Source organism: Amblyomma mixtum, chromosome 5 (assembly GCF_055824585.1).
Source record: "Amblyomma mixtum isolate Tamu chromosome 5, ASM5582458v1, whole genome shotgun sequence".
Classification (NCBI taxonomy): domain Eukaryota; kingdom Metazoa; phylum Arthropoda; class Arachnida; order Ixodida; family Ixodidae; genus Amblyomma; species Amblyomma mixtum.
In genome coordinates, this window is record NC_143016.1 from 16,755,480 (window position 1) to 16,783,398 (window position 27,919).

Here is a 27,919-nt window from a genome sequence, read left to right on the forward strand (position 1 = left end):
CGGAAGACGTGAGCTCCGATTTGAATGCTGCCGTTTCGCGGTTTTCCGACGACCGCGAGCGGCCCTCTGCGCGTGGAGGAATAGGTGTATATATACGAAATGGAGATATGCGCCAAGGGAAAACGGCGGCATCAGCACTTCCCGACTGTTCCGCTCACTTACACTCGGTCCCCCGCTTTCGCGCCTCCTTCTCGCACGTGTGCAGCAATGCTGGTTTGAATAAACCTTTATTTTTTTTTAACCCTAACTTTCACTGCGGGAGTATGCTTTTCGGAGGCCGTTTCTTTTTTTTTTTTTTCGATCTCTCTCACACCTGCATCATTGATTTCAGCGTTGGTTGTGTCTCGTTCGTTGGTTGGAACCTCCTGTTTTTGACAGCCTACAGTCCATATCCCATCAGCGCACGACTGCAGAACCGGGACGGTGGTCATTTGAGCAGCAAATAACCCGGGTGTTCAACGGTCAAGATGTAAGCTCCGCGCGGAAGTCTTATTACGCGTTCAGCAAATCTGTTTACCCGCTCGTAGAGATATCGCGCAAATATCTTTGACCTGCGATCGCGGAATTATACTGCAGTGATTGCAAATGATTTCAGATGGGCATAATTTTGAAGTGGCTTGCAACAGGAGTATTTAAATAGCGGTGGATTTATAGAAAGAGAGTAAACTTTCAAATACTCGAAGCAACCTAATCTTCTGCCACAGACGGCGTTATCGCTGTCCTGCTTCGATGAACGGAGAAATAGCATGCTTTGCTTAAGTCATGCCGAAATGTACGCGAGGCACGCAAAGGAAATGGTTCCAAACCGACCGATTTTTTCCAGGCTGTATTATTGTATTTGGCTCTGAGCAAAGTGCGGCTGCAGACAGTTGCAGGTTGGAGAGCAACGTTTCAGCGCACTAACGAGGTTTAGTTGACGTATACATCCACCGGGAAGAAATGTGCTATGCGGTAACTTCGGAAACTCACGCTGCTGTGATATGGTTTAGATTTCGTCAACTCGTACCGGACTACCGATGAATGCTCAAACAACCGTCCGCCATGCGTTCTGTGGGTAAACAAGGAATAGGTAAGGTAACTGTTATACGCGGTACGGCTGGAGCTACAAGGGTCGTATAAATGGCCCAGGAAGCAGCAGCTTATTTAGTCTTCAAAACAAAAAAAAAACAATAAGATGGGGTGGGGGGGGGGGGGGGTTGAGTGATTAAAACTGGCAAGAACTAAGAACGTGCAATTCTAGAAACGGTGCTATTCACGTCTCATAGTCGAATGCCGAACCATTAACAAAGGCAGATCCGTTTCTGAGTACGCTCGAACTCAGACCAAAAAGTAAACCATACATAAAGGCAGTAATATGCGCGTGACATGAACGACGACAGCCTCGAAAGCACTCACGACCATGGGGGGCGATATCATCAGTGTTTCTGCAAAGGGCAGACTTTGTAAGATTAGAGATGAAAAGACATAAACTGACTACAGTCCATCAGTACATTAACTTGATGCATCTTGCGTCACATCCTTATATCTCTGATCACATATATATACGCTCATAGTTGACATGAGACTGGCAATGCATCCAGACTATCTCAACAGCGTGAGCACTGTAGAAAGTCACGCCAACCCAACGCAGCACGGCAGTGATCGTGGCGCAAGCGACGATCACATCAGAGCCGTGTTTAGAATCATCTGCTGGATGACTGAAATGGATTAGCGTTAGCCTGCATCATGCCCACATGCATATCAGCGTGCCAGTCTAGTTTCAGTATGGCACTTTGAACTTAAAGCTTCGACACATTGAGACCAGGCGATAGCTTTGATATATGGGTTTCTCCAAATACAGAATTTCAAAGCCTCTTCATGTGTTGGTCGCTCGGCGAACCCCGTCTGGTGTCTCTTTATCACTGATGTGGAGAATAAAGATAAGACGCGAGAATCCCAGTCGGAACTCCGCTGTGCGGCCGATATTAGCATTTACGATACGTATCGCAAAGTCTCAAAAGAAGGAAAGCCCCTTTCTTCTTTTTGCCAAGAAGTTCATCAGCCTTCAAGGGCTCTCAAGGACGTCGTCGTATTGCTCAACGGCCCCAAGGCTCTTCTGAGTTGTGAAAGTTCAGATCATTCCGACCAGGAAAAGGTCATCAACCATTCAGAAGCTAAAGAGATGAGATGTTTCAAAGTGTGAAGTTAGCCCCCACTTGAGTGGACTTTTGACGTTATTCTTTTCTTGGTCTGAAATGTAATCAGTCGGCCAACGAAACCCCTGTCGTAATGGTGAAACATTGAATAACTTTCACGCAACGAAAGAGAAAAGAGAAATTGAGCGATAAGCACTCGTGAGCAAATGTGGGATCTAAAAAGGCAGAATTCATTTCAGAATGATGCCGAGGGAGCTGTTGGCTGTTTAAGAATTTTGATCTTTTCTGTGAAAATAAGAACCGGTAGCTGCGCTGTGTTAGCGTTGTTCCTGCCCTTTTTACGTTTTTTTTTTCCTCATCTGCACTAATGTCAAACCAAGGCTTCAAAAAATTTGTATTGAAGTAAAGCGTTTTTTTTTATTATTTCCAAATGGGCGCCTACGGCAAGTACGTCAATCTCACATTTTTATGGTAATATCCTTAACGGCAAAGCTGTCATGATTAAAGTTTCTCCAAGATTTGTGTTCGTCTTTGGCGGCGTCGCTTGTAATCTTGATTCTGCAAGCAGTGTTATCTCGGACAAACTAAATGCGGAAGGGGCAATTCAAACTTTCAAAGCATAATTAGAACAATAGAGTAAATGAAGATTAAATACTTAAGTGCCTAGTTATAAAGTGCTATTACTACTCTTCAAAAGTGGCAACGAGCCCCGTTTGCAATATTTTGTCGTCCGACTGATACCTTTTATGATTCCATGTTCGTGTTTGAATTTTTCTATCGGGCACTCATTTTTTCTCAATAGAACGTGCTGCCAGAGCCAGTCAAAATGTGAACGCCACGGTTCAGACGCGAGCATAACAACACGAATGCAATAGTGGTCGAGTAACAAATACATGCGAGATCCCTTTTCACTTACGAAGAGCGGTCATCGAACCTTATAACACAAAGTTAACTGTACTATCAATAGCATGTAACCGGTCTTAGTTAAAAGATAACCCTGTACATGCTTTTAGAGATCAAAAGTGAATGTTTTATGAGTCATGCAAGGGTTTATTGAACACGGGTCAGCAAAACAGGCTAGTAATTGAGGCCCTTATATTGCAAGAGGTGTAATCTGTCAAGGGAAAACTAGTGAGAGAGTGAATGAGATGCCGTTATTATACACACGCAGTAAAAAAATAATGTAAACAAACAACAACCAAGTGAACTAATGCAAACGACGCCAAGGACTTGAAAGCATTAAAAATAAAAAAAATGAGGGGCGGTAGGGTCATGTGGGATTTGAATGGCACAAAAATGAGACCCCTGTATCAAAGGGGTCATTACAAGCAAGGCATGGAGCAGCCTGAGGAAAGGAAAGGTAGGGTAAATAATAGTCTTTGTGCATTGTACTCGAAGCAGTATCACTTCGTGCCGTACATAACTGCCCGAGCTGGGAAAAACCGACATACAGGCGTACGGCGGCTCGTTGGATGGAGAAATAGCGGCACGACGAGCGACGCCGCAGCTCTATTTTCCCGTGCTCTGCTAACTAGGCCTGCAAATTAACCTCGGGATTCCTGCGCAACCAGACCAAAAACGGCCACGATGCAGACGCAGGCTCCGGTTGTGAGTGACCGCCTCGCACCGGTTGCATCACAGTACTCGCTCCACGGCTGCACCCAGGAGACCCCCAAGGGGCTCACAAGTGCTCCAGCCGTATGCGCTACAGGGGCCGAGGTTTAAGCGTGGAATTGAGCTGTAGGCTATGTGTGCAATAAACATTTTGCAACTGAGTAGTTGGCGACAGCCTTACAACTATATTGCCGCAGTCTAGCCGCTGTTGCGGCAACGGGAGATGTTCACCTCTCCCCAGCGTTGCAGTTTTGCCATGTCTTTCATCGGTAATATACAGCGAGCGCGTTGCTACCGCACATCTCGTGCGACGTTTGGCAGTTGTCGTCACGACTGGCTGTAAGCATAAATGGAAGGAAGGAGGCGCTTAGTTGCGCGTTTCAGCGGGGAGTGTTTCACCCATTCCGGTCGGGGCCAGGGCGAGGACATTCGCCACCGGTTCGAGGGCCGCCATCTTTTTTTAAGACCGCTAGAGCGACTCTGCAAAATGGGAGTGAGCAGTGCCAAGTTCCCCTATGCACTGGGCACAAAGGTCTGCCTGGGGAGTACAGGAAAAAAAACAGCAACAGAGGACCCGCTCGGGCGGGTGTATCGTGTAGGCAGCCAAGAATGGCCCTCAGTGCTAACACGAGGCAGTGAGTTCCTACACGTGGGAGACTAAAGCGGCCAGGCGCCTGCACTCTACACACAAAATTAGTAAAAAGAGAGTAAGGTGTCCTCAAAGCACTCCCTTTACGGGACAGGGTATTCTGCCTAATGGCAGGGGTAGAAGTTCATAATTAAAACACGAAATACTTAATGGTGGCGACGGAAACAAATTCCCTCTTCAAAACATGCCAAACTTACAGCAGTAATGAAGGCTTTAACGCAGGTTTCAGCCTTTTTTATTGCCAAGCTCAAGACCTCCGGCTCCGCATTTAAAAGCCTCCTCCCGTTGCTAACTGCATTAAGTTACGATGTTTTGTAGTGAGAATGGACTTCCGTTACCAAGGAGTTGCGTATATGTAGTGATCGAACACTACACCAGGATTTAGGCAGCATACCCTGCCCCTAAAATAGAGTGCGCTAGGGGACAGCTTGCTTCCGTTTTACTCCCATCTAGGCGTATTCGTGTTTGGGGTGCATATAAACGGAGTAGAGGCAATCATGGGGTAGCTCTGACAGCTTCTTCTTACAGTCATCCTATAACAACGCGTAAACTATTCGCGAAGCGGTCTGCTTAATTGACCGTGATGCCAAATCGAATCCAGTGTGGCACGCGGGAAACTGAGCCGTACACGACACTGGCCTTTAATACCTGCTCGACGATCTGTGCCAACATCGCCGCCCGAACCAAAGTTACCGGATACGCGAGGAGTTCACGCCCAATTAAACACCCGCAAACAATGAACTGCCGCAGGCCCTGATGAAAAGTGCTGCCTGTTCTCGCGCAATAGCTGGCACCCCAAGAGAGAGAGAAAGATGGGGGGGGGGGGGGGGGGGGTGAGAAAAGCAGAGGTATAGAAGCTCACCAGTCATAATCTCAAGTTGCAATCGGTCACGTGGGTAGGCAATAGTGTAGCACAGACAGACGGAACACGAAACCATACAGGCGTCTTAACCAGATCAGAACTAGTCACTCGTAGCTCTCATCTCGTCCCATTTCGTTCTCTTTTACGGCGAGCGTCGGTGGCCGTATCGCCATGACGCGGACCGCGGAAACATGTCGCTGCTACAAGATAATGTGGAAGAAGAGTTAACAGAGGGAGAGAAAAAAGGGAAGAGAGCAAGAAAATGTCAAGCTCGTTTGTCCGGCTCAAACATTAATCAAATAAGCTCTTTCCCAGTTGTTTTACAGAGGCGAGGCTCTAATGAATCTCAGCTCGAACAGTGAACGAAGCTTACCTGCTCGGTTCGTACATGTTGCCGAGGAACTTAAACGGCTCGCTGGTGTCTAACTGTCCGTGGTAACCGAGTGGCAAATGCAATTTTTCACGGGGAAATTAACATGGCTTCCTCCCCATTGCCGCCAGGTCGGGTCTTTGGCCGAAACAGTTCGCGTGCAAACGTCAGAAACTGCGTTTTAGTGAACTTCTATGGTTACCTGTTACCTAATCCCTCGTTTGAGAGTACAATGAGCGTTCTGTGCAACCAACTCGTGCTGAAGGCAGAAAGTGGTATGCATGTGCACGTGCGGTAAAACCGCCGCAGCGAGCGCAGCGCCACACAGGGCACTGCGTCATCGTGTCACGACGCGCACGAAAACTCCCCAAGTAAGCGTCGGGGCTCTCATCTGGAAATTACCGCGATGGCTGCGGCGGCCATGCTGGAAAATGCCAAGGTCGCGTCCTCATCGAGAATGTTCCTATCACGATAACGCCCATTACGGCCTCCGCTGCGTATACGCGGAGTGCCCTTCGTTTTGCTGCCCCACATAGACGCGTACTGCAGCGCCTACCCCGCGTTTTTACGCGTCCATTGTGAGGGGGAGGACGCGAACGAGACAAGAAGCAAAAAGACCCGGCGGCTCTCGACGCGAACCTAGGCACGTAAAAAAAAAAAGGAAATAAACAAGTGAGCGATGCGGGGAAGCTAACGCATGAGGAGACAGTAAACAAATTACGTTCCGCGAACGACGGCGCTGCACCGACGCGTGTGTGTACGTGTCTGTGAGCTGCGCCGCCGCGTGTCGTTGCCGTTAAGAGCCGTTTTTGCGATAACCTTATCTCGGCCGCTACCGCTGAGAGAAGCGCTATTAATTTGCCTTTTCGAAGGCAGCGGACGACAGGTCGTGATTTCCGGTCGCGCCGGAAAACCATGGCGGCGCTGAGTTTGCTTATAGACCGCTCTTACTTCCATTCTGAGTTTTTTTTCCTCGTTGCTGTATTTGTGGTGGTCTCGTGCGTCACTTCCGGTGTAAGCCTGTGGGCGCGCGAGCCCACCAAAGACAGGCGGCGGAGGTCTTTAGGCGCGCCAAAGCACCGCCGAGCTTCGAATACTCTTTCGTGCCGAATGTGCTCATTCATGATTCCAGTCCGGCCAGGAATAAGAATTTAATTAACGGGAAACGTGGCGGCGTCTTATCTCCTCCGAGCTCGAGCCCGAGGCAAATTTTCTCATTTCCTCCGTCGCTTGAGCGGAAACACAGTAGCTGCTAGCTAGAAGCTATCTTTACTCTGTAGAGGTGAACCGCGGGCAGTATGTTGGTGTACAATGTAAGTGTACGATCCGCGCAGCAAAGGAGATCACGTTGCCCGAGGCACCGACTGATGCACTCGAGGTTCAGGTTATTCACTTTGCATGCGCAGCCACTGATTGCCTGTGTTGATAGGGGGAGGCTCGCTCTCGAAAAAAAATGTGAATTTCATGAGTCTCAGTTGCTCACTGTTGCTGGATAGTACATGCTGATACATGAATAATACATGAATAATACATGCATTAGTAGCAAACTGAACCTCGCACAGATACGTGTGTTTGCCGTAAGCGAGTTGTATGCGTTTTACTTACTTGCACGAACTGTGTAGTAGGTAACCTTTTCTCTGTATCGTTTTTTTTTTCTTCGTGGTGAATGAAATTACTCGTATGTATAAAGTAAAACGAGAATTAAGGCGAGAATGATGAACAGAAAGGCAGAATAAGGGACTTCTTAAATTAGGTTTGCGTATGTCAGCGAGAAATGGCATTGGGGAGGAGCAGCGAGTCAAAATACGAACCCACGGCATGGAAAGGCTTGCAGTTTTTCTCTCATTTCGAAGTTCTACGCCTAAAACTATAGTTATAGAACAAATCATGCGTGGTAAAAGCAGGAGCCGCCGCCCGATGCTATTGCGCTGCTGTCCCCTTTACGCGTTCGCCAACTAGTTACTTTTGCTCAGTCAGCAGCCGTGAAGCATTCCCTCTGGCATGTAACGCGCATTTATAGGTGATAAAAGCCCCTTTACTGGCATTCAGAAACTTGTGCTTCAAGCATAAACCTTTTTATATTACGTTGAGGATTGCCTTAAGGCACAAAAGTAATGAATTGTATAGTATGCAGAAACAGATGAGCGGAATGAAAGAAGTTCGGCAAGGACCGAATATTCTGCACCTATGCCCGCGCAATACATAAGGTTTCGTTGTCCAAAGAGAGGCCCGTTGCTGCCCGCTGCCGGATTCTGGTTGATCCGAGATCCAGGGTCCAGCAATGAGGGCCGGATGTCCGCTTCTATACGTCGGGGCAAAATTGCACACAATATCCATAACGGGTTAGAAAGCATCAGACGCAAGGCCACTTTTGAGTGACAGTCAGAGTTGGGGTTAAGGTTACCTCAACTGCGATCTTCCGAAGCGCAACTTTTTCTGCATGGGTAATACTCTGGTGAGATTGTTACCCTGTACAGAACAACTGGAGCTTGTGTGCAGCGCCGGAGGTGTTCCTTTCTCGTCAAAAGAAGGGTGGCAGAAGCAGTGGTGAGGAGTGTATGTGGTGACGAGATTGTGGTCGCCAGCAGCTCCACAGAATCATTGTCGCGCTGTTTCATTGCTGGGAACTTTTCAATATCACATGAACATGAAACTCCCTTCTACAAAAGCAGGTGAAGTTAGACCTGTGCGGCGTCTTGGCTAGACGAAAGATAACTCTTCAAGGCACTTAGCAGTGCTTTTTCATATTGTGTCTTGGGTTACAAGAGTCGAACAACGCACTGATAATGCCGCTATCACATTGAGACCAAACGTACATCGCTAAAGGGGACGAATATAAAAATATGCTCTAGATATAATTATTTTGTTCGAAAATCCTGAACGTACCAAGCGTTCGCACTTCGCAAAAAGCAACTCTAACAATTCTCGTAGATTCACCTGTATGACGCGACAAAGAAAATTAGCACCGCAACTTTTTCGCAAATATTCTTTTCTTTGTTCCTTACACAACTATTCCATGCTACCGGTGTCACAGGTGCAGGGAGGCAAGAAATAAACAAAGGTAAAAAAGAAAACTCCCACCCATTTGTCCCCTCGTCGTTTTGTAATGCGAACCACGGACGACACACGTAAGCGGGACGCCGCGGTGGAGCGATTTATCAACACGTTTGGCAAGGAGCCGCAACCTAGCTGTCGACAAGTGCCGCTCGCTTCCCGTGCCCGCGAGCCAACAGTTAGCGATGAGGGCGCTCCGCCCTGTTGTCGCTAGTGGAGAGGAGAGAAGAGACGGAGGTGGGGGGAGAGGGGCGAGGGTCGGCGGCGTCAGGGGCCGTTTCACGCGTGAGCGCCGAAACGATAACGACCTCCGAAAACGTGAGCGCCGGCAGACTCCCGCTACCTCTTCTGGTGACCGCTGCCGCTTATGGGTCGCGCGAGAGCGTCGCCCACCGTATTGGTGTCGCGCCGTTGCCAGACACGCGCGATACGGGGGAAACATTTTAGAGCAACCTAAAAGAGGCTGGTCGGGGTAGCTGCCCCGCGTCATACCAAAAAAGAGCGTATGTCAGGATTAAGAGGTTTCATGGACGCTCATGAAGACCCTCTTTCATAACCGCTGGGTTCTTAACTATTACGGTTCGAGTCTCAGAAGCTGAGTTCTAAGTGAATTAGGGGCTACTTCGCTGGGCTACGTCATTGCCGCAATAATGCTTTTTTCCCTCATTTGTTTCCAATACTATTTGCGTGTGGACCCACTTTCCCACTTAAGTTGTTGCAATACCCCCCTATCAGTTTAAGGCATCTGTTGAATCTTGTACGCCGACTTTGTCGACTGCAGTTCTAGTCGACGTTTTTCCACTGTAGTTTTTACTTTATGAGTTTACTTCGAAGCTGCCTCTCTAGTATGTAGCACCTACTGGCCTAGAATATACCATGACAATTAAATAAACGTCATTATGGGCGCTCTTGCCACCGCCTCGGTAACAATGGATGTGTACCTGAATGGCCCCAAAGCATCGCAGGTGCTGCTGACAGAAGTGGCAAATGCGAAGGCCGTCGTGTTCAATGCGTTCAGTTCGTTGTGCCAGGCCTTTTTTTTTTTTTTCCGGACCAAGGCATAACGTTAGACACAAAAGCTCCTGATAATTTCAAAGACAATTAGACCTGTCCCCGTTAGAGGGGTACCCGCAACTCAACGTTTGCTTTCAATGCAAAATCACTTTATGTTCGCAGTCATCTTCATGATTTGATCTATTTATTGCGAAAAGAGTTATTCGACAAATCAGAGCCTTGTACCGTTCGGAAAATTTGATACGCCATCCGCATCAATCAGCTTTATAATAATTCGGCGTTGCAAAATGGCTCCAAACAAGAAGTATATAGCGAATGACAGAGTCTGTTCGCATTACCAAGCTGTATTATAAAGCGCAAGTAAGCGTGCGCGCGTGTGTTCATGTGTGTGTGCATATGTTTACACCTGTGCACAATAAAAACAATACATTATGGTACTGCTAGAGCGCTTAGGCCACCGGCGCGTTTTCAGTTTCTGCCTCAATGTGAGCAGAAAATTCCGGGATGCCCTCGGACGTACAAATGGAGACGATTTTTCTCAAAGCCTAATAAGGCAACCACTCGGGGAAGTTGATTTCTGATCACATTTTCACTTTTGCATCATGTTCATGCATAAAAAAAAAGGACAGAAACGAAGCTAACGATTAGCTGTACCTCCGCGAAAGAAAGGCAGTGCATATATTTGTTCAACACGCATTCATTTCTGATTACATTGTATACAGCTACGTGTTTTGTGGAGTTCCAGTTTGCCGTGTCTGACAGATTGTATTCCTTTTCCGAGAGTGACAACGATGCACCGCTCATTTGTCAAATCATCCGAAAAAAAGCAGTTCCCAAATTTTTCTTTTGTGTCTGCTGCCTCTAAAAGCCAGGATATGTGCTTGGAAACTGGGTGTGGTATATGCATCCCTTTTGCGCGTCGCCCGTGTCTTCTCCATTCTTTGTGACTGCTTGTATGAAAGTTGTGCTGAAGTGAAAAGATGTCTTTTGGCAGCGACAGTTGATAGTAGCATATCCCCAGTTTTTGGCTGAGATTGTGACAACTCTGACCACTTTGTATTGCATGCTGCAGTTGGGCGTAACTCAAAAACGAATTGTCAAATTTCCTTCAAATGAGGTCCTCCAACTAATAGCGCCGACCTGTTATCATGGATTTCTTCGAAACATAGCGCAAAAAAGACAAGGAAGACACGACAGACGGGAATAGCGCAAACTTTCAACTTTTGGAAGATGTCACACAAGGATTATATAGGTAGCAATAAACCAAAATATTTCAATGAGTATGCGCATAGAATAAAACACAGCGTCACGATGAACTGCTCGTAGAAGAGCAAAAACAGATGCAGGGGAAACATAAAAAACGAGATGTGCGAAGACCAGAAAGATTTACATGGAATAACTGTTCCACTGCAGAGCTAACAGGTGTCCATAAAAAGACAAACGGAAACATTTAGAGACCAACAATTAAATCGGCAGTAAAATAAGTAGAAGTATAAAGACAAGCTAAAAACTAAAACCAGTAACAATGAATGCGCTAAGAATATAAACGTAAGTGTAAAAGGCTCCTACACAAAACAAGTGTGTGGTTTAAAAAGGGATGGAAATTAACAGTAGGAAAGTATTTAAAATTGGGAAGAATTTTAAATTCATTTTCATTGCAATAACCATATTCGGGAGTTCTTGTTGTTGAAATGAGCCAAATTTAGAAACCGAAACTTGAGTCAAGTTTTGCTGTATTCGAAAGTTCATCCATTGTTCTTACTTTTACAAAAGCTGTAAGAACGAAAGGCGCCCAGGAACGCCTAGAAAACCTGCGCGTAAATCAATCAAATGTGAAATGAAAAATGAGCCAGATCTTGGTGACGCGTACGGATCAAAATGATCTAAATCCACTCGTGCGAACATTCTTTGTCAGCTTGGGCCTCATAGGCCGCACTGTTTGGCGTGTGGTTTTATTTATTCCTCCCCTAGCGCTAATTTCTCATCGGTTCCGAAGGATATGGAGAGATCAGCGGAAGATATGAACCCAGAAGACGACAACGATGAGATCACTAGCCCTCCGCCGATGTCATAAGGATGCGCCTGATACGCTGATACTGCATGCTGATACTGACTAAATTGTTTGCATAACTTTTCAGTACATCGTGGTGTAGTTGCTGAAACTAACATGTCAAGCATATAATATAACAGCTGGGATAGAGTAACGGTTTGTGCGGGTAACAAACATTAGCGCTTCTTTTTTGGTTTGTTTGCGTTTGAGTGGATTTGGCTTATATCGAAAAAAAAGCTCTTGATATATCAAGCTTCTTTTCTTTGTATATGTCCCAGGGACGTTCGTTTATCACATGTTCGACAGATCGGACAGGCTGTCTTTTGCGCAACAAGTGTTATCGCCTGTCGCGCAACAAAGACCGCTAATTGTATACCGGAAGGGGCAAAGACAAGAAAACAAACCGGCGCCCTCTAATGCTCTCAGTAAGAGACTTCCTCTGGCGACGAATGCGTCGCCAGCGCCACCACAGATGAACGCCTCCCTTAAGACACGGCGCGACCCATTTGGCGCAATGAAGGCCTCTTGTTCCGTTCGCTTCAACTCCCCCGGCGCGGCGTTTTCTGTTTCCCGGCCTTGTCTTACGCCGGCCGAGACACGGACAAAAGCAGCCTGTTTGCTTGCCGGCAACGAGGCGTCGTAGCGGGTTGTTTCTCCGTGCTTAATTACAACGCCTCGTGGGCACCTTTTCAAAGTTCGTTTAAGGAACGCTCTGCTCTCTTTTTGAACCGGAGGCAATTAACAGTTATTTCCGCCTCTAGTGCCTAACCCTTGCGCTGCCTGGAAGCGGCCATCTCAGCTTTCGCGCTGCCCGCCCACGCGTGCCTCCTTCATTTCTCTCTCTCTCTCTTTCATTCTCTTTCGCTCTCTCATATAGTTGTTTATGTTTCATTCTCACGCTTCGTTCTCTTGGGAGGGAGCGCTGTCGTTGTCTGTCAGCTTCCAGTCTTGAGAAACAGAAAAGAAAAAAAAAGAATATTAAAAAAGAGAAAGTTCATGTTTGTGCGGGACATGAGAGGAGGTATGCCGGAGCATCCGAGTTTCAAGTTGTCACGAAAATGCCTTCGGGACATAATTAGGGGAACAACAAGGCTCGCGGTTCTTCGGGTGTCCGCCCCCTCTCACGCTCGGATTGAAAAAACTTCACCGAGTGTACATGCTGCCCATCATATATAGTTACTTCCGCGCGCGGAAGACGAGAGTAGTAACGGAAACCTGCCGTCATTTTGATTTCCCCTTATTCTTTTTTCTTCTCTTCAATTGCGTCATCTCTTATCGATCGATTTCTTTGCGCTCTTCATAAACATCCAATCATCATCATTTTTCAGTGTCCACTTTCAAGATCGAGAGGATTGCGCATGACGTTGCCCTGTCCTCGCTCTCACAAGTGCCATACGCGTGGAGTTCCAGAAACACATCGACGTATACGCTTGCTTTGGGGGTGAAGCTCGGGATACGTGACGTGAATTCTGGTCTCGATGTCCTCGTGCAGAGCCAGTGAGTCCCGCAGTTCTTCTTGTAGGACTTCTAATGTTTTCCGCGCGTGTGTAGACCTCGACCTCAGAAGCTTGATTCGACACGCTTGCGCGTTCATTCGGTGACATCTGTCGCGCCTTCTAGCGGTAACCACATGCAATACTCGCGCTGAATCGTATCGCTCACGATTGTTTTCAGACGAGTGCTCTTGCAGTGCCCCTTTCAAACTGCGCCTTGCTTCCAAGACTACATGTAAACCGGAGGAAGGACAGGGTGAAACAGATTGTATTCCTAACAAGGAAACTTAGACCACCTTTTACCTTTTCACTCTGGGCTGGGGTAATACAAACATGCTATTCTATGTTTATTTAATTTTTATTCTTTTAGCTTTTTGTGGTCGATCAAGTTAACAGTCGTCGCGATGGATTATGAGAATGGAGTAGAATCGAAGGAAAATAATTGTTATACATGTATAACACTGGCCCTGGCCTCTGAAGCCAGTCGTGTTCATGACGCACGCTGTGTCATAGCAACCGGACTTCATCCAAAAGACAACTCCGAATTTTTTTTCCTCCACCATCTAAGGTCATGGCGTGCATGTCATAGCGTCAAATGGACGTGAGTTCCTTTAGAACCTATCTAAATTCGTGCTGGCTATGTACGCCAAATTTAGCATCCGCATCTTAGCATAGTTACACAAGCGAAACTTCAAGCAACTCGCTGGGAGCTTCCTTCACGACCAATGGGAAGGGGCCACTATACAGGAGACGAGGGCGAAACGCATGGCTGCTCTGCAAGGGGCCTGTGCGACATCCATGATCAAGTTGAGGACGAAATACCGAAGTAGCTGATGTACGTTTCTCGCAAATTTTCTAACATGAGTTGCGAATGTTCCTGGACTGTTAATTAGTCTACTGGACAGAAAGGAGAGCTGATGATACGAACCTCCGGTGCTGACGGCCAAGCACCCACGTGGACGAGCTGTAACCCAAGTACCTATGTTTCTAGCGCTGGAATACGAGATAGGTTTGGTTGGTTTGGTTTATGGGGTTTAACGTCCCAAAGCGACTAAGGCTATGAGAGACGCCGTAGTGGAGGGCTCCAGAAATTTCGACCACCTGGGGTTCTTTAACGTGCACTGACATCATCGCACAGTACACGGGCCTCTAGAATTTCTCCTCCAACGAAATTCTAGCCGCCGCGACCGGGATCGAACCCGCGTCTTTTGGGTCAGCAGTCGAGCACCATAACCACTAAGCCACCGCGGCAGACCGAATACGAGATAGAGCAATAACACATATAAAATAGACCGCAGCCGTGGCCTAGTCGTTTGAGCATCCGCCTCGCATGCGAGAAGTGCGGGGTTCGATCCCCAGTGCCGCCGGGTGCCCACCGGTGATGCAAAGGGTACAAGCTTTCCGCTGGTCTGGTGCTCGGCTTAATCAGGGTGAAATGCTTGGGAAATGGGTCTCCGACCCCACCTTGAGTAAACGAAAATACCTCGTGCCATAGCGCTCTTTGGCCATAGATGCCCTTGCGCCGTAAAAATCCACTTCGTCGACAACACGTATAAAATGCAGGACTTCTTCTGACAGTGTTTCCTTTTCTTTTGTCGACTAGCTTTGGAAATGTGAATCGTGACAAGCTTTCAGTGCGCTGAATGAACAGCTCCTTGTCTTGAATACCATCCAGATCGGCTGGTTGCAGCCCAAATAAAGCCCTCTCTTGCTGCCTCTCGTATGCTCTCTCATTAAGTAGCCTTTGTGACTGCTAGGCACTTGCAGAGAAGGGAGAAGAGCGTCCCGTAACTAGCGACACAGTGCGAGAGAGATAAAAGCAACTTTCTGTTCTCCCATTCTTCATGAGGCGGCGGGCAGTGACGCCAGCGCCTAATGTTATGACGTAAGCCACTGCTCCACGTAAGTGGCGCCACATCGCGATGAGTAAACGATCCGAGGCGTTCAAACAGGTTCCACTGTTTTAAATGGAGTGGAGTAGCCATTAACGAGAAAGAGAAGGCTTTACCTGAACTAAAGCTGTAAGTTATGTCCCCAGCGGTTAACAGGTAGCGCTGTCTAGAAACCATACTGTGCAACGCCTGCGGACCTCCAAGACCTTCCACGAACAAAAGCCATGTGCCCTCTCTTTTCCTGTTCTGTCCTTTCTTCTTACGCCCCAGTGGCCTCCAGCGCTACTTTGAGTTTGATCCGAGCTTTTTTTTTTTTTTTTTCACGAGCAGCAACAAGCAAGTTGTCCGACAAGGCAGTGGCTTCGATCCGTAACAGCTACACGACAGCTCGGTTAGTGTACGTGTCTTCCATATGCTCTCTTTCATCGTAATACGCACGGCACGCCAGCGGCTGACAGTGACTGGTCAATGGATTAGCGCTTTGCTGCATTTGGTGCGCTCTTCTCATTGCTTAACTATTCGATTGATGCGTGAAAATTTTGTCACTTCCACACAGCCTAAAAAAAAATTGCAGAGTTGAGCTTACTGGTTTAGAGCATTAATCAGCGAAAGCTATTACAGACCTGGTTAAGCCTTTTAGCTCTGCATTTTGACGTAGAGTCTAAATTGTCAGCGGTAGGAAAATGCATGGCCTTGCTGATGCGAATCCGCGAAATCTGGTCTGGCCACCCGTCGTCTCACAACCTCCCTCTGCCACCCTATCTCGCACTTTTCCTCCTCCTCCTGTCTCCTAAATGTGGAGAGGGGGTTCGTCTCTCCATTTTTTCACCTGCCACGGCTGGCAGGGGACAATTTAAATGTCTTAAATACATTTAAATTAATTAAGCTAAACTGAAATAAATTAGTTCACTCAGTCATTGAAGTCTCACGGCTGATGCTGTAGATTGCACGGTAGAAGGCAGGGCTATATGCCTAAACCTAAAGCTATTATAGCTTTGGCTCTAAAAAGTTACGCATCGCTTGCGCAAGCCATGGCGGGGAGCACTTCATGCCGTGAGGGCTGGTTGCCCTTGAATTCATAACAAAAGAGTCAAAACGCTGCGTCATCACTGTCAATATTACGCCACCGCACTAGTAACGCCGTCATTTCGCCAAATATGCATACGTGCAAACTCCACCAACGGTCTAGTTAGATTGCATCAGATGAGGGGAAAATTTTTAGCTGACCAAACCAACTTACACCAGTAATGTTCAATGTAGAACCTCCGTTTTACTTTCTCGTCGTGGTCTTAATTTTACTGTCATAGCGTGAAATTTCAATGCGCATATTACAGCTGCGCTTGTGAAAACTAGGCAAGAACTGGAAATGGATGTAAATTCTAACGACGTCGCCATTTGTCTCCGTTCACTGCTTGCGATGTCCACTTATCGCGCCTGAGGGGTCTCCTGAAATCGCCGCCATCTCCTCGCTTCCTGATCGGCGAACACGTGACGCCATTTGTATCAACCCTCGCCTGATTTGACTGTTTCCTCATCTCCCACTCTGTACGCCTCCTTTGCGTTCTGCTTCTGAGACCGGGGAAAGGTGTGCTCGGCAAGGCGGCCACCATCCGCGGAAGAAAGATGGCGCTGGGGAGGATGGGTGCCCGCTCTTGTCTGGAACCGGGCCGCCGCCGAAAAGGCGCGCGAAGGAGGCAAAAGAAGAGCGTTTGAGAGAAAAGGTGCACGCGGTCGTGGAATTGAATTAGAGCACCACTTTTTCTTCTTTTTGGGGAATGGCGCCTAGGAAAAAAAAAGGGAAGCGCCCAAAGAAGTCCAGCCATTTGTCAGTCTGACTGCCCAGTGAGGCTCGCCTTTCCCTCGTGCTTTTCCTTTCAGTCCAACTCGCTTCCTTTTTTCCCTTGCTTCCTCGTGGTCTGGCCCGGACAAATTAGCGCCCGCGCGGCTCTCTTGGGGAAGAACCACGTGAGGGAGGAAACAAAGGCGCGGCGGCAGCGTAGACAGCGTGTAGGCTTTCCTATATATTCGCCCTGTGTGTGCGACGCGCATGCGCGTTTACCTTTTCCCAAAAGAAGGAGTCCTTTCCCGCGTACGCGCTAAGAAATGGGGAAGAAAAGGTGCTGTAAACTAACTAGCTTCTCCGCCACGAACTGAAGATGGGGAAAAGCAAGTCACGCGAGTTGAACAGAAGAAGCAAGTCAGTGCTTTGACGTACAGATGCGATTAAAGAAGCGGCACCTCGAGGTGTTGAGTAACGTAGGCTGAAAAGGGGAAGAGCACAAATCAGGTTAGTTCTAATTTGATATAAAAAAAACAATCTTCGGAAGCTCAACAAGGACATCAATTGTAAGAGAGGCAGCTAGCCTGCTATACAGTGAGTGGTTACTGATAAATAAACTTGCTTGGTCGATTCGTCTGCATTTTCAGAGAAATCTGGGACGATAGAATTGTGCCTGATGAAGCGTAATGTTCGCACACGTCTAACACGTTACGGGTTCATCACCATCATCATGAGAAGTGTTCAACACTGCCTTCAGCGATTCAGAAGATTCTCTCTTCATAATAGTCTGTTTTCTGTTCGATGTGTAGTTAAAAGACATAACAAGAGTGATAGTAAAGAAAAATAGCCATCTCGCACGTGCAGCCTGCAAAAAATCCTCTTAAGTGAACGATGGCAACTTCATCGAGTGTACAGTTGAGGTTAACCTTGGGCCAACCGTCACATTTTGTGCCTGTCTTGCGTATGTTTCCAAAAGCGAGTAAATGGCATTCGTATGCCCCAGTACTTCGGTTCAGGTAATCAAATAGAGAAACCATCACCGCGGCTTAAATAGCTTTTTTTAAAGGTTCTCTCGGAAACTTTCTCGAAACAGTATAGCAAACGGCGGACTGCAAATAAAGAGCTAGACGTTAGGACGTCTTTGGCAAATTAACCACCGAAGCTTTTGAAGTGCAGCCGAAGAAGAAAAACGGGTGGACAAGCAAAGCGCGGATTAGGAGGAGAATAAAATAGAAAGACAGACCACAGGAAGCGAGACGAGCGCCAAAACAGAGCAAGGGTAGGTCCGGGAAACCAAGAAGAAAAATCGAACGCGGGGAAAAAGGGAGGAAGGGCAGTCTTTAATCACAGGCTTCCCGGCTCCACAACTCATTTGCGTTGGGATCGCGCTCCTTCTGGCTCACGCTGTGTCTCCTATAAGTTGAAACAGAGGCGCACAAAAGCGAAGTTGCCGGCGCTGACTCTGGAGCCGGCGAAAGGGGAAAAAAAGTGACAGCAGAAAGGACGCGCCCACGCAAATGAAGAAGACAGCGGGAAGGCCTGAGGAAAGGGCGTCGCGGTCAGGCCTGGGGAAGAATGGATAAGTGTGGGAGACGCGGATATGGAGCCAGGGAAGGGCCTTTCGACAGAAGCCGAGAGCAATGGGTGAAAGGAAAAAGTAAAGAAAGGGGGAAGGCGGCCACAGCCTGTAGTCAGTTTCATTAAGTGCATTTACGTGTTTTCCGGGGAAACGAGGTGTTTCTCTCGGTTTCTTTGCCTACCTTTTGTTGTTTTTATCTTGTCTAAGTGCGTTTACCCCTGCTTATGCTAAATAGTTCGTCCATATGCATTTCTCTCACGCTCACTTAAGTCACTAGTTAGACTTAGCGTCCTATTTCCAAATTTAACTGCTCAGGATTCGTCAGGCAAAGTGTACACCCTTTCCGTGGACTTATTGTTTGTGTTCGTGTCACCATGTCTCCTTCCCCAATCCCTTGCTTCTTCTTCCCGTTTCTTTATTCGTCTTCCCCAATCTTTTCCATCCTTGGGATACCCGTCCCCCTTTTCACACTATACAGTCTCTTACTGCCCGTTTTTGTATACCTTCGTGCTCCCCCGAACGCCTCCCAGCGAGTCCAGCAGCGAGCACAAATGTATAGCGGTTCTCTCCAAGGGAGACTGAAGGCAGTCAAGCATGAGCTTAAGTTCAGCGCTCTGCGTTCTTCCTTGGCTTTTTTTTGTTTGTTTTTGCCACTCCTTTCGTTCCAGCACTCTTTTGTTTCTTCTCCTCTGCATGCTCTGTGTCCTCGGCATTTTTTTTTTATCTTGTCTTCTTTCTCGCTTGTCTTTCGCATCTCGGCGGTCACGGAGTTCCGGTTGAGATAAGAGCGACACGGCCAAGGTTGGGCGTGGCTCCAACGCACGCCCATGCGAGCCACCGCGAAAGCAAGCACTGAGAAATAAAAACGATGGTGGAGCCTCGCTAGCAAACAACGCATCGCTAACGCGTACAATGCACTCTCGTTTCATTACTCCGCCTTTATTCGTTCGCTTCATGATTCTCGCTTCGTGGGGCACCGACGTTGTCAAACATTCTGGCAGGTATCTCGCTAAGATGACTGGAAACTAACTCTTCGCTTATTTTGTTTCGACGCTAGCTGTGGGTGCGTGGCATTTACAGGCTGCTTGCCATGTTGCTCCTTTTCAGTCCTTGATAAAGAGACGCGCACGAAGTGTTTTTATAATCTTGTGTTACATGGAATTCTGTTTCTCTTCTCGTGTTGTTGTTTGTCGCATTCGCGTGAAGGGGACGCGGATTGAAGAGGACACTGCGGTGATTTTTCCGGCATGTTGCGCCAAATGACACCTCCTGAAGTCTTCAGTAACTTTAAAAACCTGAATGGCAGGAACTTTTTTCTTTTTTTCTCGTGCGGAAGTTTAGCATTCTTAAGTGGAATGCAAGAATGACAACGTGTTCGTTTAAGAAGGGGCTGATTGAGCCGCTCGGTGTTTTAGCGGGATTTCTTTGACCGGCAAAGCTGCCAAGTACTGATTACTTTCTGTCATTTGCCGTTAGCGCTTCACTCGTTTCACCACTTCTCAGTGTCACGCCTCATTTTGTGATCTAATCAAATAAAGTCCTGACTTACGTTTTTGAAAGAAGCAACCACTAAAGTCGCTGCAAATTTGTAACGCGCGCTGCTCTTTTAAAAAGTTCTAGGTGATGGGGTCTCCAACTGAATTGCGTAAAGGAAGTGTAGCAGCATACCTATAGCACATCAAAGTTCTGAATAAGTTAAGAAGAAACTTTTCACATTTTACAGATATGACACACTGGAAAGGCTACGCGGTCAGGCCAGAAAGCATGGCCGCTGGCGCGTTTTTAAAAACGGTGATACATGCCTTCACACGCCATATTTAAACATTTTAAAGATATTGCAAACCGAATGCTTTCATCAGTTGTCTGAGATAAACTTTTCGGTTCATTTGACGTTTACTTCCCTCCCAGCTTCGAAGTTCTGTCGAACTGCAAAAGCTAAACAGTCATCCTTTATTAAACAATAAAATAGCAAGATTGAACTAGCAAGTGACTCAGAAATACGTCGGACGGAACAGCTAAGAGCAACCTGGGGCTATATAAAGTCAAGGGCAGTGTAATCTGTCTGGTTCTACAATTGTTCTATTGCAACGCGCATCTGGCGCGTCGACACAATGCTAATTTTCTGTTCGAAGGCACGCAGGCTCATGCCCTGAGGTTAACAGTAAAGACCTGCGCTTGAAGAAACAAAAAGTGAGCAATAACTGAAGCAGAGGCCATTCATATGCGAACAGAGAGAGTAAATTACGAATGCGTCTAAATGAAGCATTTCCTCTCGCATCAAAAGCGTCTTGCTCAGCTGCTGGCCACTAAATATGTCTGAATGCTACTTCAATCCTGTTTAGACAAAGTTCTTGCGCAAAGTGCGTAAGGCGTGCCTCTAGTCCACAGCTCAGAGAATACGGATACATTAATATTTAAACCCCGACGGTCGTTGCCCTCCCCTAAAGCGCCTTTGCAAGCGACTTACAAACTAACTGCAGATGAGCGCCCTGATTTCACAAGATTACAGTTGAGCCCAAGTCGAAACTCCTGGGCACTATCCAAATTCAAAATTTAAGGCTAGCATTTCAGCTCGCTCGCCCCAGCATGTTCCACGCAGGGAGTAAAGTATCACCTAATATACACGATACACATAGACATACGGGTCCGTAACCTGTCACTATTCTCTCTGCCCGCGCGGCACCCGCATTTTCCGCGCTGGCCAGGGCGCAGACGAGAGTGAGTTAGGCTGAAGTTCATCCCTAAATATTTAACTGCGGTCGTTGCAAAACGCCCAGAAGACGCCGGTGTCTCCCAGGAGCCGTAATACGGGTGGTTTTCCCACTGTCGAAGCGAGTGCGAAACGCACGTATAATGCTTACCGTAAGCTACGTGGGACGCGGCCGCAATCCAGAGCGCGCCGAGAAGCCAGCTTTCCAGGGGTGAGCCGCAGCGGCGACAGGTGGGCCCTCCGCACCAGGCCGTCATTGTCCGCCGTGGAGCGTCAGGCATCGTGTTCGCACTGTTTCATCTGAGCGATGGCTTCACTGCGTTAGTCCGGCCGCGAAAGGGTAGACGTAGCATTTAGTCGGTCGCATTGTGCGTCCTTCCGGAGGTCTCTTTTCGTCGTTATTGCACTCTGTAGAGGTGGGTGTGAAACTGCAGAGATGTCTGTTTAGGAGATAGTAGCGAAGTTGCGTTGTTTAGCTTCCCTTCAGACTACGTCGACAGGGGCTTAGTATGCCTTCAGTTTAGTTTCAGTGCTATCTTAAGCACGTCAGCGAAGAGGCTCCACAATTATCCGTAAACCGGAAGGACCTCGCATCAGTGGGCCTCTCAGTGCAAGCAGAGAACGAAGTAGTGCCCACAGTTTGTGTCCAGCACAGAGGAAGACAAAATTAAGGAATAAATTCTGACCCGCTTTTTGTATTTTTCAAGATCGAGTAGTGAGCCTTGTTGTCTGCTGTCCACGAGATTCAGGTACTTATTGCTTTCTTCGAAAAAGCACGCACGCAATTCCACGAACGATATCGCAGGAAGGGCGCCACAACCTGATCAGGCCGAGTTGAAAATCCTGCTAAGCGCACTTTTCTGTCTTTTCGCTCGAATCCAAGCTGTCAAACAAGTTCACACTTGGTGTTATTTCCTTCCTTTATATGTTTTGCGAGCTGCTGGCAGATCGCCTAATCTACTTCAGCATTGTGACTTTACCACTCAGCAAAACAAGCTCTGTTACGCTAAGCCATCCGTCGAACACCAGTCTACGCTTCAGTGATGTCTCTTACAGCGACCGGCACCACAAGCGTACTTTTTGTCTCGCACACGCAAGTGTCCAGCAGGAAGACACAAGCACCGCAAGGGTGGAGCCGAACGTTTTCACAAGCGAAGTCACGAACACCGACGAATGGTTATTTGATGCCTGGGAGAACAACACTGCGTTGAAAACTTTGCCGTCCAGACGTTTTTTTTTTTTTTTTTCACGAGACGCTTGCTCACTTCCAGAAGCCTTCCAGAAGATGACGATAAGCTCGAAGGGGTACGTTGGTCCTTGTCAAGAAGACGCGGCGACAACAACCACCGTCCAGCACGTGCTCCCAAGTCAGTCTGAGGGGGACCAACAAGTCGTCGCACCACCAGTCTCTGGGCGCTTGTTGTCCGACTCGAGTGAGACTATCGTGGCAGAAGCTCGCCACCTGCCACACAGACAGCACGGAGAAACGACGTTCGGGAAGACAAGCACTTCGGTTCGCGTCCTGCCGGTCAGCGCCGTGCCGCGTCTTGGGCCGCCGCAGACATCGGCTGCGGGGAGCGGCGGGCGCCCCGTCCCGCTACGGGATCCTCGGGAGGCGTGGGCGAGGCAAGAGGCGCACCGGGGTGTGGGCGAGAGAGGCGCGCGCGCGAGCGGCGCGAAAAAACTCCCCGAGAGAAGAGCTTCGAGCGCCGGCGAGGCTCGCTCCAAACGAGATTCTCGTTTCGGCTTTCCCGGGGCTCGGACATTTATTAGATTGTGGGAGGGGCGAACCGAGGAAACGATCGGAGCGCCACCGGCGCCACGCGCCGGGCTCGGCCCTCCCTCCCTCCTTCTTTCCCTATACTCTCTCTACCCTTTTCTCTCTCTCCACATCCCTCCCTCAACCTCTCCTCCCCTATCAGAACTAGTATTCCTTTTCTTTGTCCCCGGCCGTCACTCTTTAAACTGTGTTTTAAGCGTTTATTTCATCCGCATTCGCTGGCTTTAATCTTTTTTGTCTTCTGCTCGCCAGTGTGTTTTTCTTGCCCTGAAGGGTTTCTCTGCGTGAGGCCTTTGTTAAATTGCTGAAGCGACATTTTTTTTTTCCCCCTCCCTGGGCCGGGAGTTTTCACTCCACGGGTTCGTTGTCTCTCTGATGCCACGCTCCGGCTGGGAGTCGTATAGAATGCGTCCCGCGATGGCGCCCCAACACACACGCAGACGCGCACTGTTTCTCGGTGTGGCCATTTGGGGACGAGAGGCACTTCAGCTCTTAGGTGGGCACTTCATGCTCTATGCACGCATAACGTCGAACCAGCTGAAACTTCAGCTGTTTCAACGTGCAGTTCCCGGAATTCGGTGCTGAAAGAGGTTGGAGAGATCTAGTGCTTCTTGAAGAAAGTAGGCAGGTGCTTGCGATAAACTTCTTTTTCCTTTGCTTGCTCACTTTCAGTGCCCTCGGAAGTATTGCTGCTCGGTAACCTTAAAAAAATTTCTTTAGTCTATAGACAGTCCATACATATGGGCCCAAAAAGCCTATAGACTTTCTATAGACAAATAGACTTTTTATAGACAAATCGACTTTCTATAGACAAGAATAAGCGCATTCAGCACAGTATTTCATATTTTCAAATGGTATTTCATATTTCAAATGATGGCTACACTCAAGGCGAAGACAACGTGCATGGTGGTGAAAAAGGCGCACCACCATGCTTTGGCCTGCACTAAAGCTACCAAGCTGTATCGGACGTTGTCGTCTGATTTACTGTTTGTATGTCTTTGCAGAACGGCTTAATTCCTGTCAAAGAAAAAAAAAAAGAAGTGATTTCTGTGCCACTACAAAAAAATATTTCAAGAACAATGCTCCTCTGCTTATATCAAATCGCATGTGTCTCAAGAGAAAGAGGGTGTTTTCTTCCAGACAGTATTGTTTAGCAGTAACTTCAATAATGGACACCTTCAGCATACCGTGTACCGTGTTACCGTCACCGGACTGCCGGGACCCTGCCCACCGCCGGTGAGCACGCGCTGATTGGTCCCGATGCTGCAGGCGCACGCACAGCTGCCGGGTACCTGGCGCCACTTGGCGCCGTCAATGTGATTTGCGCATGCACATTGGATGCACGTGGGCTCCCAGTACTCCGGTACCGGTAAAGATAACATGGTGCACGGTGTGCTAAAGGTGTCTGATATATGAGGTATGGTTATCGCGCAAGCGTACCGATACCCATCCAATATCCTCTTCCCTTTTTCTTTTCCCTCGCACAGCGACAGCTATAAAATCGAATGTTAATAAGCAGCCTGGAGTCTTTTCTGGCCTAGCTGACCGACGTCTCGTGTCGCTGCATAAACCAGAGGACACAGTTGAGCTGTTAATTAAACAGTGGACACGGCATAGCCTTCTCATTAAAGCCCTCTTCAACAGCGCCGAAGAAGGGCACAGGAGCTTATTCAATTGCGCGTTGCCGTCACTGACTGTGAAGAAGTTGGGGCTAAAGCTGTCATTATGGATATGCAATAATCTGCCATATTTGTTCACTAAAGCTCAGTCTCCTACAGCTATTTCTGTTCTCTGCTAGAAAGTGTTACGTAAGTGCTTCAACGGATCGTTTATTGCCTCGTTCGCTGTTACGTAGCACCAATACATTTCCGCGCTCTGGAGTCTCATTATAAATTCACTACCCGGCATTTGTGAACCCAGCATTGCGGACGCGATAACACGAGAGCCTTCTAAAATGTAAGTCATCTCGCTTTACCAAAATTTAATCATGCGTGGTATTTGTGCGAGTTTAAAAACACAAATAATACAGAGAACAAATTTCTCAATAGCGCTGCGTTCTACTAGCCACGTGTATGTGAAATCGATACTTTTTTATTGTAGGACAGAGTCAGATCTATTCAAAAATTGTATTATGCCACGCAGTCTTGTTTCACGTGAGAAGCTATAAACGACAAGGCCTTTTCACAGTAATATATAAGCCGATTGTTAGTATGTCAGTGATATCAATATGTGAATGTAAAGAAAATATGTTCTGATTTGCGTTTGGGTTCACAGAAAAATTTCCGAAATCACTATATGTTGCATTTACATGCCACAAAGAAGTTATACGAAAGTACAACAATTACGTACTTTAGCATTTCATTTTTGTTGAAGCCCGGCATATCACAGGGAAGTTTTGATCGTGATGATGATAATGATGAGTTTTTGTGGCGCAAGGGCATCTGTGGCCAAAGAGCGCCATAGCACAAGGTATTTTCTACTACTCAAGGTGGGGTAAAAGGCCGATTTCTCAAACATTTCAACCTATAGAAGCCGAGCACCAGACCAGGGCAAAGCTTGTACTCCTTGTATCACCTATGGGTTCACGGCGGCACTGGGGATCGAACCCCGAACCTCCCGCATGAGAGGCGGATGCTGAAACGACTGGGCCACCACTGCGGCAAGCTTTAATTGTATGAACAACAACTACACACAGGAACACAAGGGGTAAAAAAAGGTAGACTGTTTTAGTGTCATGTACACTCGCCGTCAAATGTAAATGGAAGGCGACTTTGTCAAAAAAATTTAATTTCTTCATATCTATAGCATAATGGTTCATGTTTGTTAGTGCACAGTGAAATACGCAAAATCGCCGTTAGGCTGCACATATGTATCCAAGGATGCATGATTACATTTTTTCGTGAATATTGCCTTCCATTTACTTCTGACGACACCTGTACAATATTTAGCCCTGTTCCTTTATTCGCTCTCTTGAGTTTATTTTTCTGAGTTTTTTCCAGGCCTAAAGTAATTGTTTCCACAGCCGGTATGCTCATGTTTCATGTTCATCTCTCCCTGTATTCTTTCCCATAATCCTGCGTCTATAAATACGATGCGCGGAGGTCAAAACGAGCTTCAATGTTAACTTGATCTCGCATTTCATAACATGCGCATGTTTCTAGATTTTTTTTCTCGTTCGCGATACTGGCGAAGTCGTAATAAGGGCAGTCTTAAAGTAAGATTGAGCATCTGACAGGAAACATAAAACGCGGTGACAAGGAACTGAATGATGCCCGATTTATAAAAAGCAATAAGAGCGCAGGAACGGGCCTCAGTGACAAGAGGATGGACAAACTAGCAGCCGTTTGTTTATTGTCATTAACGAAGGGCAGTATTCACTGCGCAAGGTAACCAAACAATAGAAAGAAAAACAAATACACAAACATGTCTAGCTTTCAGAACCGATGCAACATTCTTTTTTGGAACCCAGTAATGAGCTCAGCCGCGCTCCGCTTGCTCGCAGTGCCAACGCAGAGTGCTCACAGAGAAGTCACCGCAGCAGGCGGTAGGCAGTAGACAAGCTAATGTCACTTGGGGTCATACATCTAAGCTAGTAAACTGGGACACGATAAAGTGCCTCTGTCTCTCTCTACATGCGTCACAGGCGACTTCATTCTGCGCATTTTTTCTAAACTTCACTTCCACCATTTGCATGCATGCCCTGATCACGTGCTTCGATTTTGTTCATTTTAAGAAAATCTAAACGAGGCTAAACCAGAAATTTCAGCTTCCCATTTTATTTTTCTATACAGAAAGCTTGTGCTTCTGCTTGGTTGAAACGCGCATTAATTACGTGTCACTCCTACCTTCTTCCCTTCATTTCGTCTTTGACTTGTCTTTCTACCAAGTGAAAGTCAAAAGCGAACGCACGTCGCGTCGAAAACGAATTCCACGCGCACTACTTGACGTTACTTATCAGAAACCGAATTCCGCAGAGTTTCGCGACGCTTTCTCCCAATGTGGCTCCCGCAGCACTCGAGACAGAGGGAGTGCCGTTGCGCGCGCGCGGGATGAGGGGCCAGCGTCCGATCCGAACTCCGCCGGTTCGGGACGCGCTAAGGGAATGGGGATGAAGAGAGGAGGACGGGAAACGGAGGATGACAGAGGCGCGGAAGGCCACCATAAAAACGCAATTGTCTCTCGGCGCCGTACCCCCTCTTTCCCCGCCGCTGCTCGAAGTCTTTCACTCGCGCGCCCTGCTCGCTCCGTGTCCCTAGGAATCTCTTCCCCAACCACTCTCTCCCGCATGTCTTTGCAGCCTCTTCCCGCCACTCCCGCCCGTGCCCGACTCATCCCTCGTTTCGCGGGCCTCAGGCGGAGCGATGAGTCACGCACGGGATCGGAGGGAGAAAGCGGCAGTCAAAATAGGGAAAACGGGAAGAGAGCTCTTCGGAGAAAAGGAAGTTGGGAAAGGAGAACCCGAGGGGGCACACAGCGCAGGGAAAAGGATAAACGCAAAGCGAGATTAAGCTTGGCGCCCTACAGGAGCTGGAAACAAGCAAGAATTTGGGAATAACGGGAGCAAAAAAAAATTCCGCGGAATAGCGGGGTGGGTAAGAAGGGGACGTCTAGGGAAGAGGAAACCGAACTGTTGGCCCTGAACCAGATGAGGACAGGCATTCCGCAGCTTTACGTCGTGAATGAGGGAAACACGCGAGTGGCGCCTTTCTGGGAAAAGAGACAAAGGGAAGACAAACAAGTACAGCAAAATGGGGACTGGTAAGACATGGGGAGTGCCGAAAACATCACAGGCTTGAGCAGCCAAGTCAGAGACAGCGTGAACTGACTGTGATTTAGGGTTTTCATCGCGAAAGAGCCCGACGAGAGCAACAGTCTGAAGAACAGAAGGGAATAAGGAGGAAGAATGAAATAAAAAATGGGAAAAAAGGTAGGCTGAT

At 47.7% G+C, this 27,919-nt stretch overlaps 1 protein-coding gene across 1 annotated transcript in view; it reads right to left on the reverse strand.

The window, feature by feature from the left end:
* The window catches only part of LOC149341385 (neurotrimin-like), a 186,666-nt gene extending 163,745 nt beyond the window's left edge, over positions 1 to 22,921 (reverse strand). Inside the window, exon 1 of the mRNA XM_089543472.1 lies at positions 21,354 to 22,921. Within this exon, the coding sequence (XP_089399598.1) occupies positions 21,354 to 21,483 (130 nt within the window). The 5' untranslated portion in view covers positions 21,484 to 22,921. The remainder of the gene's footprint in view (positions 1 to 21,353) is intronic.
* Between the last annotated feature and the right edge of the window lie 4,998 nt (positions 22,922 to 27,919).